Source organism: Mustela lutreola, chromosome 3 (genome assembly GCF_030435805.1).
Source record: "Mustela lutreola isolate mMusLut2 chromosome 3, mMusLut2.pri, whole genome shotgun sequence".
Taxonomy (NCBI): domain Eukaryota; kingdom Metazoa; phylum Chordata; class Mammalia; order Carnivora; family Mustelidae; genus Mustela; species Mustela lutreola.
In genome coordinates, this window is record NC_081292.1 from 179532658 (window position 1) to 179549942 (window position 17285).

General features: G+C 40.0%; 1 protein-coding gene across 3 annotated transcripts in view; it reads left to right on the plus strand.

Annotated features, from left to right (window-relative positions):
• The window catches only part of PAX3 (paired box 3), a 98222-nt gene that overhangs the window by 61229 nt on the left and 19708 nt on the right, over positions 1-17285 (plus strand). For all 3 annotated transcript variants that reach the window (XM_059167917.1, XM_059167920.1, XM_059167918.1), the window contains exons 5-6: positions 5690-5895; positions 16242-16407. In XM_059167917.1, coding sequence (XP_059023900.1) covers positions 5690-5895; positions 16242-16407 — 372 coding nt within the window. The remainder of the gene's footprint in view (positions 1-5689; positions 5896-16241; positions 16408-17285) is intronic.

The following is a 17285-nucleotide window of genomic DNA, read 5'->3' on the forward strand; positions in this document are numbered from 1 at the left end:
AGGTCTTGCTGAGAAGAAAGACAGTGTGCCAAATTCATGCTTGTGAATTATTTTGTTTCTCCATTTTTTGCCTGTCTCCCATCTCTGAATTATATTGGTCTGGAAACCAATAATTATAGAATTCCACGTGACTAAATCCCTATAAAATTGAGGTAAGATCTCATGTATAATAGCGTTAACTAGGATGAAATATTTCTTCAGGCTACAGAAGAGTTCACAAGGGGTTAACGGACAAAGACATACTCTCTAATTCTGTAATTCCTTCTTTAATTAAACTTCATGGTTGGTCCGCTGGTGGTAATACTTCTGCCTTCTCCTCCCGGTTTGATTTGTTTCTGAGGGAAGAATTTGTAATCCTGTGGGGTACGATTGTTATCTATGCTTGATCTTTTTTCTTTAATTTTTATTTTTTAAATTGATCCTGTCCACTTCCCCAAGGTTAATCTTAATATTAAATTATTGGGGTAATGAAAAATTTGTTTCCTAAGACCTATAATTAGCTTGATATAGAAAAGGAAGAAATGTACTTTCTTACAAAACACAGAGCTGAAACATTGAGGTACCTGGAAAGAGACAGTATTTTCCTGTGATCACTCTGGGGCATCTGCTGAATAACTTGTGAATATGCCAACAGAATTTGAGTTATTTATTCTCACACTTTTGTTTGATAATAGTTCGAGGTTACTTTACAGCACTTGAGATCCTTTCACTAACATGTTTTTAATAAAAAAAAGAAGGATGTAGTAAAGATATAAAATGAGGAATCAGTTCAACTGCTTGTGATCAGTAGTCGTATGTTCTAGATGGATCTAGGATCTTAGGACCAGGAGTCGGTCATGATTAGGACCAGGAGTTGGTGATGATTCTTAAGAGCTACTGCAAATGGTCACACTGACTATTTTGTTTTCTTAAATAAATTCACTCAGTGTCTTGGCAAACTGATTCATTTCTTAGAGGTTTATCCTTATTTAACAACTATACTTGAAGATGCAAAGAGTTCCATGTTCGTTGACTTGAATTAAATTCAATTAGAAAATTGTTTGACTTGGTGTATAAGATTAATCAAACTGTTGTGTTTTCATAAATTTTATTTGATTCTAGGACATTTTTGAAAATCTGGGGCAAATGGGAGGGGTAGGTGGCAATCAGCTGAATAATTTGCATTGGAATTCCTGTTTGGATTTGTTTCTGGTACTCCTCTTTAGAAGGATTCTTTGTTGTGTGTGTGTATGAGAGAGAGAGAGGGAAAGAAACTCAGCAGCACCTATTTGGAACATACCAGGGTAGAAGAGAGAAAGTATGTCTTCTGAAGCATACACCCATACACCAGGGTCAAATCCTAGCTTCCCCAATCGTGTGATTTGAACAATGTCTCTAAGTCTCAATTTCCTTCTTCTGTAGAATAGCGTATTTATTTCACAGGATTTTTGTGTAGTTACATTGGGAAGAGGGAGAAATCCTCATCTTCTTGGAAAGGTTTGCTCCAGGTTCATTGGAGACATCGAGTTACATGAATGTCTAAGTCAGAGAATGGATGGTGAGGAAGTTTTGAAAATAAAGTAAAAACTTTCAAAATCTGATAAGAATATGGATTGAGATAAAATCTGAGAATCATTTAATTTAAAGCAATACAATCTTCACTTAAAAAGCTGTGTGTTATATGTTAACATGGATTAAAAAATTTTAAAAAAGTTTAAATTCAACATATATTATATGTTAAATATATGGATTTCTTATGAGCCCTATTTTGGTATTTCAAATTGGGGAACAATATCTCTATTTAATGAATAATAAAGCAAACTTTGTGAAGGCATGTGTAGAATTTTTATTTTGAGTAACTTAAATGTAATTGAAAATTTCCCCTTAATACTAGGGCCGGACAGTAGAAATAATCCAAAGAGATTTTACCAAAGAGATCGTATTTGATCTTGTTGCTGTATCTTCACAATCTATGAACTCATTTAGATAACTGTCTTGCTGGTGGTGCTTGCAATGTCCAAGTCAGAACATTAGATATTCTGTGCAGAGACAAATATAATTTATTTCTGTGGAGCTGTCTGGAAAAAAAAAATCTTGTTTTTTTACTTTGGTGTAATATTTAGCAAATGAGGTGCTTTGTATCAAGGATCTAATGTTGAATATGTAAAATAGATGGACTTCAACAAAATGATTTTTTTGTACTATTATAATGGAATGTAAGTATCAGGTTTATTTTTGATAAAAATAGAATGATTCAAGTTCATGACATTATCATGTTCTCTGTAAATCTTATTTCTATTGAGTGACATTAAAAAAAAAAGTAGTATTTCCATCTTTAGAAATAGCTAGTAGTTCCTAGCTCATAGATTAATCTTGGGTCGCTGACTTAACATATTTTAAAGCCTACATCCTTTTGGGGTGTAAAGATGGAGGAAGGTCAGAAATCACTTGTGCAAATCACTTGGCTTCATATTGCCAAGAAGGATCAGTTGGTTCAGATAAATTTCCAGCAGAAAAGTCAGGCAAGTCATTTCCTCAGTGTCTTTTGAAATGATGCTTTATGGAAGTTTTCTTAGGGAGGTGCAACTGTCGCTTTTGCATAGCAGTCTAGAAATACAAGTAGTGATTTGTTAGCTTGTTAAAAAAATTTTTATTTTGGGTGGCGAAGGCTGTCCTATTGAACTCCCAGACATTCTGAGTCTTTTTAATCATTAGCTGTTGGTGATTCTTCATTTGTTTTTTTTAAAATCACAATCTTCTGAAAAAGTTGATAATTATTTCCCAGAAATATTCAGGTATGCAAATACTTGCAAAATCTTCCTGAAATTTTTTTGAGGATTTACAGACTCCCAAATCTCATTTCAGTAGTTGTTGGGAGTTCAGAAGGGCAGAATTTCCATGTAAGGTGTAAAATAGGGGAAGAGAAATCAGTTAAATTCTTAAATTCTTAAATACTTAAAATCTTAAATTCTACCAGGCATTTCCATCCTGTCAATTGTGTTTATTAAACACCTACTATGTTCCAAGATGTCCAGCAGGGCACAAGACAGAGAAAGGCCTTGAGCTCACTAAGCTTACATTGTGGGGGATGTTGTTAAGGTGAAACATGGTGGTCTTGACCCTCAGAATTAACTCTCACTGGTACTTGTACATTTCAGGAGCCCCTTTTCTTCAGAAACTGAGACGGTTTTGATTAATTGACCTGACAGTGCATGGCACATCATATTTACTTGGGAGGATTTAATAACCTTTGCGACTCCCAGAGGAAACATGAAAATTTCCACATACTATTATCCTAATGGGATCATAGTAAGAGAAAGTGTAACCAAAGATTTAAGGTTCTCACAGGCAAAGGAAGCTTTGGGTGAGTCCTTAAATGCTATTGGGCTTTTCACCTGAATTCACAGAAGATAGAAAAGTCAGGGCAACAGAAACTGGGGGCAGGGAAGGGAAGCATTTTATGGTGATTTATTATCTTAAGGGAATGAATAATCTGGGAAGTATACTATTTAAAATTTAAAAATATGTATGTGGAACCATTGTTTTGATAAGTTACAGCAGGAAATTTTTTAAGTACTTGGGAATTTTGGGAGAGAAAATAATAATATGGATTATCCTATAGAGGTAGTTCTCAGAGGATCATTTAGGACCAGCAGACTTGGTATCCACCCCCCCCAAAACTATAGAAACTGTAGAAATTGGGGGGGGGGTAGCAGTCTGTGTTTTAATAAGCTCTTCAGAAGGTTCTGATGCTCTAAAAGTTCAAGATCCACTGCTCTACAGTGATGTGCAAATTACTGCTTTTTTAATTTGACTCACATTTATCAAACACAAACACATGTAAGTTGTATTGTGAGCTTTTGAAGTTTATAATGCAATGCACATTTCTCAGCATGTTAGTTTTCCTTTAAAATATTCCCACACTTAAAGCAAGTCTAGTTTCATTTTTTTAAGTATCCTAAAATAAGATTTATATCAAATTAGACCATTTTATATCAAATTAGGCAACATAATTGAAACACCAAACATAATGGTTAATGTACAGTAGATGTACTGTATATCATAGTTCCCTTTTGCTTTTATCTATAAGCACTTGTTTTTCTTTAATTTGTCATATAGATTATTAATTTACTCTTTTAATTTTACAGTTTGAATGTGAATAAGTTGTAAAGTTTTAAATATTAAAAGAACTTAGAATTCTATTTATGGGTTATTTTGGATGTACACCCCTTTGGGCAGCTTATACTATACTATAATGTACTGAAGTAGAACGAAATTTTAGATTTCTGTAGGGCAGAGTTGAGTTTGCGTTTAAATAAAAGAGAATGAGGAGTGTAGGAAATACTGCATTTTGACATTGCTTCTGGTAGCACCTGAATTTCCCCAGGTCCTACAGCCTGAGAGTGCAAAGGAGTTTTACCTTGACAATGACATTAATAATCTACAATTTTCTGGATTTCCTTCCCCATTTGCCAACAGCACATTTCAGCCCCTTCCCCGGAGGATCCCCTATTTATCTGGGGAGTTTTCAGAGTGTATTTGGATATGCTTAGGAGCATGGCTGGCCGGGCTCCCGAGTTCTGCTCAGAGTAGGTGCCCGAGAGCTCTCTGATGGCCCTCGGCTACTGCCCTGATGTCCAGGGCCTCTGGGAGAGGGCTGCTTTCCTGCCCAGTGCCCTGTGTCTGCTGTGTGCTCAAACCTCAGAACCTTCTAAGGTTGACAGGTACTCAGTTACTGAAGGAACTCATAGGAGCCATATTGTATCACCAGTGTAAATTCCTAACTAATTTCCCAGTCCCTCCTTCTTGTCTGTAGATACTCACCCACTAATACGCAGGACCTCCTTCCCTGATGCGTGCTGACACAGGCAAATTCAAACTTTGCGGGGAGGGGCCTGCAGCAGGGCTGGTTTCTGGGACATGTGACCTATGTAGTCTTCTACCCACAGCCCGTGCTTAGAAGGGCTCTGTGTTTGGTTTTTACGCTGTGTGTGGCCATCCCAAAATTTGCAATAATTTTTGAACACAGGAACTTGCATTTTTATTTTGCACTGTGTTCCTCAAATTAGGCAGCAGTTCTGGGCAACTGCTCACCATTCAGCAGAGACCCAGACTCTGACCTTCGGTTTAGGGACAGTTTGCTAGACTATGCCTGCTTTTTCTCGAGTCTGTTCTTGAGGTTCACAGTAACAACGTCTCAATATGTGGTAATAAGATCATGAATTTAAATATGATTTCTCTTATGGGAGTAGAGTCTATAAATCTGGAGGAATCCTGCAACACTTTACTATTATTGACTTTTTAGATATTAGGTCAATTTTGGAATTAAAAAAAAGTCACATTTGTTAATGGATTTCCTCCTGTAAAAGATGGCAAAAGTTTATTTGGAACCACACTAAATTTGATTCATTCATCAAACACAAGTGCTAAGCACGAGGGCCATAAAAATGGAATCATGTCTGTCCCTGTTTTCTAAGATCTCGTAATGGACCTAGGTGACAGATGCAAAGAACAATGATTTCTGCCTTGGGGGCTTGGAGACAAAATAGGGGAAGAGATTAAATATCATTTAATAATGCGATACCGCACAGAGGGGCTTGGTGTCTGTGCGAAGACACTGGGGATGTACTTCAGGATTTGAATCATTCAGTCTTGGTCAAACTTGTTTTTTGACTCCTGTTTTACTACTTTTCCTCTCCCGTGCACTTAGCCTCAGCACCCCAGTCAGATGAAGGCTCCGACATTGACTCCGAACCAGATTTGCCACTAAAGAGAAAACAGCGCAGGAGCCGAACAACTTTCACAGCAGAACAGCTTGAAGAACTGGAACGAGCTTTTGAGAGAACCCACTACCCTGATATTTATACCAGGGAGGAACTGGCACAGAGGGCAAAGCTCACCGAGGCTCGAGTTCAGGTACTGACTCTAAACATCCATGCCCTGATTAAATCCGGACAGGAAGCAAAGTAGTGTCTTCTCATCTCAAGCAGATTTTACTTTATTTAAGATTTTATTTATTTGAGAGAGCGAGCATGAGCAAGGGGAGGAGGAAGAGGGTGAGGAAGAAGCAGGCTCCCCGCTGAGCAGGGAGCTGGATGTGGGGTTCGATCCAGGACCCTGAGATCATGACTTGAGCAGACACAGACATTTAACCCACTGAACCACCCAGGCGTCTCTAAAGCAGATTTTAAATCCAGAGAATAAATACGTTAGGAATGGCATTTCATTGTGAATTGTAGCCTTTAGTAGCATAAAGTTTCCACCACGTTTTCTCTAGTGTCTTTTCTTTGTCTTTTGCCTTGTCCTGATGGCACTATCCTGACCTCTTTTTAATTTTTATTTGTATTTGCCTGATCACACCCACCCCCACCGAATTTCTTTTGTTTTTAGGTACGTCTATTGTATTATTGTATCCAGCAGTATTTTACTTTGCTAACCAGTCAGACAATTATTTTTTTTTTCTCAATTAAGAGGTTGGTAAGTCTAATTAAATTTATCAATGTGATCAGTATGTTTGGCTCCTTTTCTGTCATGCTGTTGGATACAAGTATTTTATGTAGATCAATTTTAAAATGACCTATTTGTTTGCTTTACATTCTTAGGGTTTTGTTGTTGTTGTTGTTGTTGTTGTTGTTGTTACTTAAGAAAATGTGCATTCTTAGTTTAGCCTTTGGTTATCATTAATAGGAGAAAACAATTATGTCCGATATAAGTGTGTCAGTTCCTGTTGGTCACTCCCCATTTCGTGAGTCCTTGTTACACACGGGGCACTATATGGACTTCAGGCAAAGCAAGCAAATGCGAGTGGTCCTCTTGTGCCAAGCACTGTTCTAAGTGCTTTATGGGAATTAACCCATCTCCTCGTCACTAGAACTGTAGGGTGATACTGTTATTTACCCCCCGTTTTTTGGTCAGACTATTGAAGTGAGCACCCACAGTCCTAAAACTAGTTAGTGATAGATGTAGTTGGATTCTATATACTTGCTCTTGATGGCTTTTCAATTATGAGGATGGGCAAAGGTGTACAAAGAAAAATTCCTTCTAAGGCTGTTATCGTCCTGAAACATTTCAAATAACTATTATTTTAGGAATGGTTTGAAGGATCTTCTGAACTCTTAGAACGACTCTGAACTCTCTGGAAAGACTTCGTTGGTTTAATAACTTTCTATTGATAGAGTAACATTTTCAGCATTAATGAAGATAGTAAAACACTGTTTGAAGGCTGAAAAATGTCTTAGGGTATCCTGAAACTCCTCAAGTTAAGCTGCTTTATCTAGAAATGTGTTCTTTCCAGCTACTTGACTTTCATCGTCAAAGCGAGCCTGGAGACTCAGAGGTAAACCGATCGGTTGATATGGTTTCTAGATTGATCATTCCTTTCTTCTATGCAGCTCTCTACCTCTCCTATTCTAGGCTTTTACAGAAATAGCCTCTCCCAGGGTACAGAGCCTAGTCAGAGTGATTGTCTTATTCAACCTGACTTGCCATACATCACCGTAGAGGTAAGAAAGTGAAGGAAAGCTAAGATGCATTAAGGCAAGTCTCCCAAGGAGCTCCAGTCTAGTATTAATGAGTTAATGAGGTAAACACAGATAGTTTAAAAAGCCAGTTATGATAAGTAACCTAAGAGAGAAACAATGTGCAGTGGGAGTTGAGAAGAGGAAAGAATGAGATCTTGCTGGATAACAAGAGAAGCTCACACAGAAGGCAGATTTAAGATGAACCTTTGAAGCTAAATAGAAATTCTCTGGACAGGGAGGGTGGGGAGAGTGTTAGTAAGAGGGAATACTGTGGGTAAAAGCGCAGGGAGTTGGATGCATGTGAGTCACATACCTGGTGATCCTTCATTTTTGCTTGTGTCAAAGGAATAGGGACTAGTTCAGTTTGGTTGGAGAGTAGGAAGAAGTAGGGTGGTGGGAGGAATATGGTTGGAAACCTAGGCTGAGGACATCCTGTGGTGGGCTTGGGTTTCAGGCAAGGGCTCTCACAGTTGATGTGAAGGGCAGTGGAGGCTGTGGGCATGAGTGGGTTAGGGGCTATGGGAACAGAAAGAAAGGGCAGTGGCAAAAGGTGGAAAGTAGGCAACAGGTTGGGTAAGCTGGAAGTGGGTGGAAGGGTGAGCAAAGAATGGAGTCACAGATGCGTGGAGCCTTACAGTACAGATGTTTTACAGCGGGGAGTATTGACTCTATCTACCTGTTACATTGGGATATGGTGTGCCTCTCCAGAAATGACCACCACTAACCACAGATTATGATAACTTACATACATAAATATGGTATGATAGAATACCATATGTGGTATATGAATCATGATATGATCTATAACAATGTTATAAATATTGTATGTATCAAATCTAATTGCTTTTATTACAGTTCTGTGGACACCTGGCTTAAATCCGAAGTCAGATCTGTTCACACTCTCCATTCTTCCAGCAAACCTTTATAGAGCGCCCATTGCATTCCAGGATTTGATCCCTATATTCTTTGTCTGGCCAAGCCCACATCCCGAGTCCGTCCTTCAGACAGATAGGAGATCAGCTCTGCACTCAGAGTAAAAAAAAAATAAACATTGATTTTAAAGAAATCAAACAAAGAGAGTGATGGAAAACTGAAAAGGTTCTGTGTTGTCCGTCATACCTGCTTTTGCCAAAAACAAAGATGGGGGACAGACTAAATCTCAAACCCATGCGGCTTGTGCAGTGCCCAGCATTCACATCTGGCTCAATGAATATCCGAGGAGAATAAGAAAGGCCCATTAACTTACAGAGGACACGGGATCAAACCAATAAAGAGTGGTTCATATTTTTCTATACAGTGACCTCCTCTCCAAAGCAGGGCCCTCATTAACCTAACAGCTGTCCTAATGTGGCTTTAACCCGATGACTCTTTACATTCCTTACGGCTTCATTAGTTCCCTTGAGACACATCATGTCCTGCACCACAGCTATGATCTACGGCCTAACAAATTCCCTACAACACCCGGCATATGGATCTTTTACTTAACACAGCAGGAAAAAGAAGGAGTAGTTAATCACTGATTAAAATGCCAGAACAAAATCCTTTAGTTTTTAGAAGGATCTGGGAAAGCAGTAGCAACGTCAGCTCCATTTGAGTGATAGCCAGAAAGTGTGAGTTAGTTTAATTTGGGGCACCTGGGAAAACCAAACACCCAGTGGAAAAAAACCCTCAAACAGGTCTACATTCTATATATTTTTTTCCCCTAAGTAAAATATTTCTAAAGTCTTCTGGGTAGAGATGGCACTAATATAATAACTTAGGCCTTTGTCAGTATTTCCTAAATATTTGTTTAGCTAGTAGCTCTGTTGTGTTTATCACAGCCAAATCTGAGGACACAATCTGAGAATTATTGTACACCAAAGACTAATTTGCCTAATTTACCTCCTGGGTATTATTATGCAAATAATGGCAAGCCTCAAAGTTTGTGGGGAAGAATGCAACTATTTATGATGTGCCACAGTTTTAGTAAATATTCCACCTAAGAGCTCCACAAAGTAGGGAGGTAGCCCTCTTTTATCCCCAGGATAACGAGAGAGAGCAGAGGAAGCTGTTTGAGGAAACAGTATTGAAGCAGGAGTCAGAAGATGGGGGTTTTGGTTTCAGCTTGCCAAATGCGTTCTGCTAAGGAAGTCACTGAACTCTGCTATAATCTTGCTGGTTTCAGATTGTTTTTCCTTTTAATTTTAAAATATGGGATAGGTTAGATCAGATGATCTCAGTCTGGGTTTACAGATGACCAGGATAATCATGGATGGACTTCAAGAGGAGTCTTGAGATTTGTACACACAATTTTGTGCCTTTGCCTCTGCTTCTGTGTGTGTGTGTGTGTGTGTGTGTGTGTACACAAGCGTTAACGGGTGGGGGGTATCCCTGGTTTTGTCATTTTCTCAAATACCACGGCCCTCTTTCCTATTCCCAATTAAAAATAACTAGGTGCATGACTTATCATCAGTAATTGAAGGTTCTCACAGAAGCCCAGTAGGGATGGATTGATTAATTTCAATTCCAGTACAGTGAACATGCAATGATTTATTAGTTTCAGGTGTACAAGAGAGTGATTCAAAAATCCTACGTATTATCCAGCGCTCACTCATCACGATAAGAGTCCTCTCCGTTCCCATCACCTATTTCATGCATCCTTGCACCCGCCTCTCTTCTGGTAACCGTCTGTTCTCCATAGTTAAGAGTTTGTGTTTTTGGCTTTTCTCTTTGTTTTGTTTGTTTTATTTCTCAAATTCCACATATGAGTGAAATCATATGACATTTGTCTTTCTCTGACTTATTTCACTTGGCATTACATTTTCTGGATCCCTCCATGTTGTTGCAGATGGCAAGAGTCCATTTTACTTTTAGCGCTGAGTAATAGTCCATTGTATATATTTGCTCCATCTTCTTTATCCATCTATGGAAGGACATTTGTGCTGTTTGCATAATTTTGCTATGGTAAATAACGTTGCAATAAGCATAAGGGTGCATATATCTTTCCAAATTAGTGTTTTCATATTCTTTGGAAAAATATCCAGTAGTGGAATTACTAGGTCGTATGGGAGTTCAATTTTTAATTTTTTGAGGACTCTCCGTACTGCTCTGCATAGTGGCTGCACCAGTTTGCATTCCCACCAACAGTACACGCGGGTTCCTTTTCCTCCACATCCTCGCTAGCACTTGTTTCTTGTGTTTTTGATCCAGTGGGGATTTAAAGTCATCCAACAGATCTGTATAGTTTAGAAGTGAAGATAGGTATGGAATATTTGGCCCTGAATTCCTTAATGATGCAAAAATACGATCATCCTGAAATTTGCTCCTGGAGTTTGCTGTTGGGAATGAATGAAGCTGCAGTTGAGTGTGCCTGTGTGCCACGCTTGGACATTCCTGAAAGCATGGAGCTTCTCCTCATCAACCTTATGCGTTCTCTCCCCAACTTGCTCCTTGTACAGCAGTCTGAGCTGGAGAGCAGCAATGATAGAAAGGCTGAGAGAGTGTGATGTGGAAAGAGACGGGATATAGAGTGAATGAGAAGGCCCAGGGATAAGCAGCTGGTCCTGAGTTTACCTACTTGGAAAGTACTATGTTGGGCATTGGGCATCGTCACATTAGACATTACTGAATCTAGTGTTTATCAAGCATTTTATTTTATTTTTTAAAAAATATTTATTTATTTATTTTAGAGAGAGAGAGAGTGCATGAGAGAGAGACAGCATGAGTGAGGGGGGGCAGCGGGAGAGGGGAAGCAGACTCCCCACTGAGCAGGGAACCTGATGCAGGGCTCAGTCCTGTGACCCTGAGATCATGACCTGAGCCGATCTGGACACTCAACCCGCTGAGCCACCCAGGTGCCCCTAATCAGGCATTTTAAATTTTGTGAATTCTCTTTTTGAGCATTAAGCATTTCATTCTCTCCCCATTTTTCAAGTTGCATTTGAAACAACCCATCTGGACTAATGCAGGTCAGATCGCCTTTGGGGACCACACCAAAAGGGGGAACCAGTAATTTCTCAATCGGCAAAATTAGGCTTATACTGTGGGACAATTAGCACTAATCCATGAAACTTGGAAGCAAATTTGACCTAAGTCTCCATCGAAGCCAAACTGGCTTTGAATTTATTTGAGGTGTTATGTGGGCACTTTCCTGTTTGTTCATGGGCACAAAAGGCTTTGGCTATAGACCACAGAGCTAAGAAAACAAAGCGAAGCTTTAGTTCTTGGATGGCTAAGACAGAGATGGCAACGTGACCTTCATAATCAGTAGCTACCATTTATTGAACACTCTATATCTCTTCGGTGTTCTTCTGAGGGCTTTGATCGCATTGTCTCATTTAATTGTCACAACAATCTTGTGAAGTTTTTTTTTTTTTTTTTTAAAGATTTTATTTATTCATCAGAGAGAGAGAGAGAGAGGGCAAGAGAGCGAGCACAGGCAGACAGAATGGCAGGCAGAGGCAGAGAGAGAAGCAGGCTCCCTGCCGAGCAAGGAGCCCGATGTGGGACTCGATCCCAGGACGCTGGGATCATGACCTGAGCCGAAGGCAGCTGCTAACCAACTGAGCCATCCAGGCGTCCCTCTTGTGAAGTTTTTATTCCTCCCATTTAATAGATAAGAAAGCAGAGTCCCCTAAGTAGTAAACAATTTGTTCAAGGTCACAGAGTTAGCAAAGTGGGGGGCCTGGGAGTCAACTTTTGCCTGGGCTGCATTTCATCTATGTGAATAAAAAGTATTACTACATTGTTGGAAGTACAAAGTTTTCAGGGCACCAGGGTGGCTCAGTTGGTTAAATGTCTAATTCTTGGTTTTGGCTCGGGTGGTGGTGATCCCAGAGTCCTGAGATTGAGCCGCATGTCGGGTCCGTGCTCAGCAGGAAGGAGTCTGCTTGAGATTCTCTCCTCCTCTTCCTCTGCCCTGTCCCCCCGTTCATGAATTCTCTCTCTCAAATAAATAAATCTTAAATCAAGTACAAAGTTTTCCCCAACTCATATTTTTGAGAGTCTGAACACATTGGTTACTTTTTTGACCCAAGAAGAGAAAAAATGATGAAAACCTTATTATTATTATTTTTTGTGAGTCTTATCCTTTTCCCCTAGTTATCGTGATATCATGAGGATCTTTCCATTGAAATTTTGCTTTGAAAATTTATTGGATATTATATTACTTCAGAAATGGGTCTGAAGATCATTTCCAAAAAGCACGAGTACAGCTTTGTGGAAGGGCTCTGCAAAGAGACAGATGAGTAGGGAGATATCCAGGGGCAGGTGAAAATGAACCAGGTTGCAGTTTATCAATTAAAGTTAAAAACTTGCTTTGTGGGAGGGTTTTGACATCGTGTGGTATATAGGCAATTATCAGCATTTAACTGTAGGTAATAGTAGTTATCGACCAACATCTGCCTCTTGCCCTGCTTGTTAACCGTGTTAACTGTAGTGTGGAAGGCCAGGTTATGTGTGGGGAGAGTGGGATTACATTGAATTATAGGTCCTAGAATTACATTTAACAGGTGATAGCGAACTTTGTAAAACTTGCTCTTTCTGCCCTACTGGCTAAGACATTGGCAGAACACTCATACTCTCCTTTAGAACATCAAGGCCAGTTTGTTTGGTTGAAACCAAAGAGAAGTTTCTGGTAGTTGTAACAACTGAGTTATAATGCCTTCCACCCAGTTTAGATGAGCTTCTTTGGTGTTACACACTCAAGCAGCTCGTTTAGTAGACTATTACTGATTGTTAGGAATTAGTGAAACAATATTGAGTTATCAAAGACCTCTGGGTACTAAAGGGAATGCCCTTCAAGTAAAGACAGGGTCATAGCAGTATCCCAGGATCACTGTGCTTGGTCAGTTTAGATGGTTAAAACGGAGGTTATTTCAAGGGCACCCTTTTCCTTTTAAAAATAGCAGATATGTCTTTTATGAGTTTCAAATTATAAAGAAGGCAAGGACCTCTTTCTGATTTGTAGCTTCAGTGCGTGTATGTATGTATTTATGTATGTATCTATCTATCTTCAATGCTACTTTTGGCAGACACAGCTGGTTTTAGGAGATGCAGAAGGCTGACAAGGCAGGATGATAAAAAGTCTGCTTAAATGCCCAGCGACAGGAAGAAGAGTCTTCACTCCTCGGGAGTCTCTGGTTCTTTCAGGACTAAATAGCCCTCTGGATTTATTTAGCCTAAATTTAAACATCAGTTGAATTCCTTCCACTGGCAGACTCTTGAACCTCCTGTTGAAAGTTTGTTTTTTAGTAAAGATTTGTTTCTCAACTATTTCTCTTCAGCTTTTCTTGTAGGCATAATCGATATTGTATTGTAAATGTGAGAACTTTCCACTGCAATTGCTGGTGGGTTTACTCAGTGTCTTCAGTATTTGGATCATTTTGGAAAAATGAAAAGAAAACCCCCAACACCTTACATCCCCAGTCTCTTGGATATTTGAAGCTATCTATAGAAAGTTATGATGTTTCTTCCAATCTATTACTTAGGCAAAGACATGTCTGATATATAAAAAAAAAAAATTGAGTTATGGAGGAGTGAGAATGATCTTGGATCAACAGTAGGTTGAGATCAATGAAGGTGATCAGGCATAGCCATCCACTGGGTAGATCAAACCTGGTTTACTTATCTAAGGGTTACAGGAGGAAGTTGGCCCAAAGAGATCCGAGGCATGTTATTTAAACGATGGAAGTGTGAGCTCTGGGTTCTTCCTAAAGGATCTCACCAGTAGAATCGAGGCTGGTAAGTCTGAATGAATGAAATCACATCGAAACTCTGGAAAATTCAAGGCTCTTCCCAGCCGAAAGCAGGAGATGCCCTGGGTATAGGTTGGTTGAGATCAGTGTCGAAGACTGCTACCTCTGAGCTGGGGGTGATTGATCAATCTCAAGGTTTTTAGTGTAAACTATGACCATGGTGTGTGATACAACACAGCACACTCCAGGCACGGAAGCGGCCCATTTACTACCCTCCACGTCCTCATCCCAAAGCAGCTTGTTCCAGACACTTGGGCGCGACCTGGTTACAGACGCTCAGATTCACAGTGAGCAAACACAGTTGCTGCAGACCTGAAATGGAGTGCTGGCTTGTTCAGGGGTCTATTATCCCAGGTGGCAATTTATTAAGTTAAGTAAAACTCTAACTCAATTATGCACCAACATGGAAAAATATTGACTTACCTTCTTTTCCTGTTGGAAACTTAGAGTATTAAATGTTAGAATTTTGAGGAAGTGCAAACAGCTTTATTTACCAGTATCATATGATGTGCCTGGAGAAGACCAGACTCCTTTTCAGACAAGTGCTTGGGTGACTAGCAAAGGTTAAGCAGATGCTTTGGCGAGGTATGTGTTAAACTGGGCTTTTTTGCTCCCAAAGGGAGAAATTCCTGCCTCTACTCTTTCAAGAGTTTCCACGATTTCAGAAAAATTCAGTTAAGTTGTAAAATTGTTAATTTTGTTCTATAAGGAAATCATGTCTTACCTTTCCTTAGACAAGTTGGTCTACTTCATTATCACCTCCATCTAGAGTGACCTTTTGTTGAAATCATGTCCATACTCTAAAATGAGTTCAAACTCTCTCTCTACTCAAAACTTTCCCTGATTCTCTGCATTTCCAAATATGGAGCTTCTTCCTCTCATGAGCTCTTATTTTGGTTTCCTGGAGGACTCTGTGAATTCCAGAGGATAAGCCTGAAGGTTACTGGGGAGCAAGGTTCACTCCTTTATCCTTCTGACTGCAAGCACGATGTTTTATCTTTATGAAGTTTTCAACGAACTTTCCATATAGGAATTAGGATACCTTTAATTGGTAGAAATACTCTATAATTTTGGGAGAAACATCATAAAAGCACTCTCTCAAATCCTCTGAAGTTCCACATTTAAGCCGCAGATGTAAAAACTGGGCAAGGTGATGGGGTCTGTTAAAAGCCTAATATCACAATTCCTTAACATTTTAGATGTTCAGTTACATTTCTTACTCCCATTATCACCATTTCTCCCCAGCTATCTACCAAAATACACCGGCTTTGAATTCTCCAAAGGCATTTTATTATATTATACCATTTTTTTCTGAATGTACCTCCATACTTGGCACAGAGTATTATAGGTGCTTAAAGCTGTTGTTGGAAGAAATAATAAACTAATTATTTAAGGGATCTTCTTAGATAAAATGCTTTCATTTCTTGACATACCTCTTTGGTATTTATTTCCATTAAGATCAGAGCAATGTCTCAACTTTGAAAAGGGATGGTACAAGGCTCCATTTCTCCTCCTGGTCAGTTTACAGGACAATATAGGAGCTATGTCTGTAATGACCATAGAAGTGCAAAGACAGACTGATAAAAATATTAAATACAAAGTTAGTGTGATAGGCAAGACCCAGTTAGGACATAGGTCACGTACAGATCAAGGAAGCTCATGCACGCTCCCTACAGTGCTGTGATAGGTGAAGGCGTGTAGGTGTTGGTGATGGCGACCATGAGGAAGAGTTCCAGTGGCTTCCACTCTTGCTCAGCCATTCCTGCCCATGGTCATCCCGGGGCTTGTGGGGGCTCTGCAGGACCATGGAAGTTCCAGGAAGCCCCTTTCCTGACCCCTGACACTGAACTGTCCTTTCTCTCCGCAAAACAACACAGAAGATGGAGGGCTCTTGCATCTCTTTGCCCTGTCAGTCAGGGGCCTTTAATCTGTTTTAGCATGAAAAATTCATTAAGAATGTACTATTATTTCATCAGTGAAATCCTCAAATTTTAAATTAAATCCATAGGTTTGGTTTAGCAACCGCCGTGCGAGATGGAGGAAGCAAGCTGGGGCCAATCAGCTGATGGCTTTCAACCACCTCATTCCGGGGGGGTTCCCTCCCACTGCCATGCCGACCCTGCCGACATACCAGCTGTCGGAGACGTCTTACCAGCCCACAGCTATTCCACAAGGTACGGAGGGAGTGGAGGGGATAAAATAGAACTCCCCATTGCTTTCTCTGCTGCTGGGAGATCTTCCTCGATGCTGACATTGCTGTTGTTTGGGTGTTAATGACCTGATATCAGGCTGTCCTGGAGGTTTACCTGTCCCATTTCAGAAAGCTACATTGTTCGGTGACATAGCTGGATTGCCCTAGAAGAGCTATGTTATAACACTGTCTCAGTATTTTATTTTATTTTTTAAAAGATTTTATTTATTTATTTGACAGAGAGAGAGAGAGATCACAAGTAAGCAGAGAGGCAGGCAGAGAGTGAGGGGGAAGCAGGCTCCTGATGCAGGGCTCGATCCCAGGACTCTGAGATCATGACCTGAGCTGAAGGGAGAGGCTTAACCCACTGAGCCACCCAGGTGCCCCTTAGGTTATTTTAAAAAATATTTGAGAGAGAGCAAGAATGAGTGGGGGAGGGGCAAAGGGAGAGGGAGAAGCAGGCCCCCCACTGGGCTGGGAGCCCAACATGGGGCTTGTTCCCAGGACCCCAGGATCACAACCTGAGCTGAAGGCAGACGCTTAAACCCACTGAGCCACCCAGGAAACCTTGCTTCCGTATTTTAAAACAAAACAAAACAATAAAACCAAACCAAACAACTTTCCTAAATAAATATGCCATTTGCTTATTTTTGGTTAAAATTTTGCTTCTACCTTTGCACTCCTGTCAGCAGTTCACTGAAGTTCTGTGAGAGTTACTAACCACAGCAGCCTTAGAGCAAAGGTAAGCTTTGATCAGGTCACTGTTGGACGGCGCAGAGAGGTGAATGCGATCAGTGAGAAGACTGAATTCTCTGGGATTATGAAAGATAGCATTCCAGGCATTTCACATGAATATTTAGG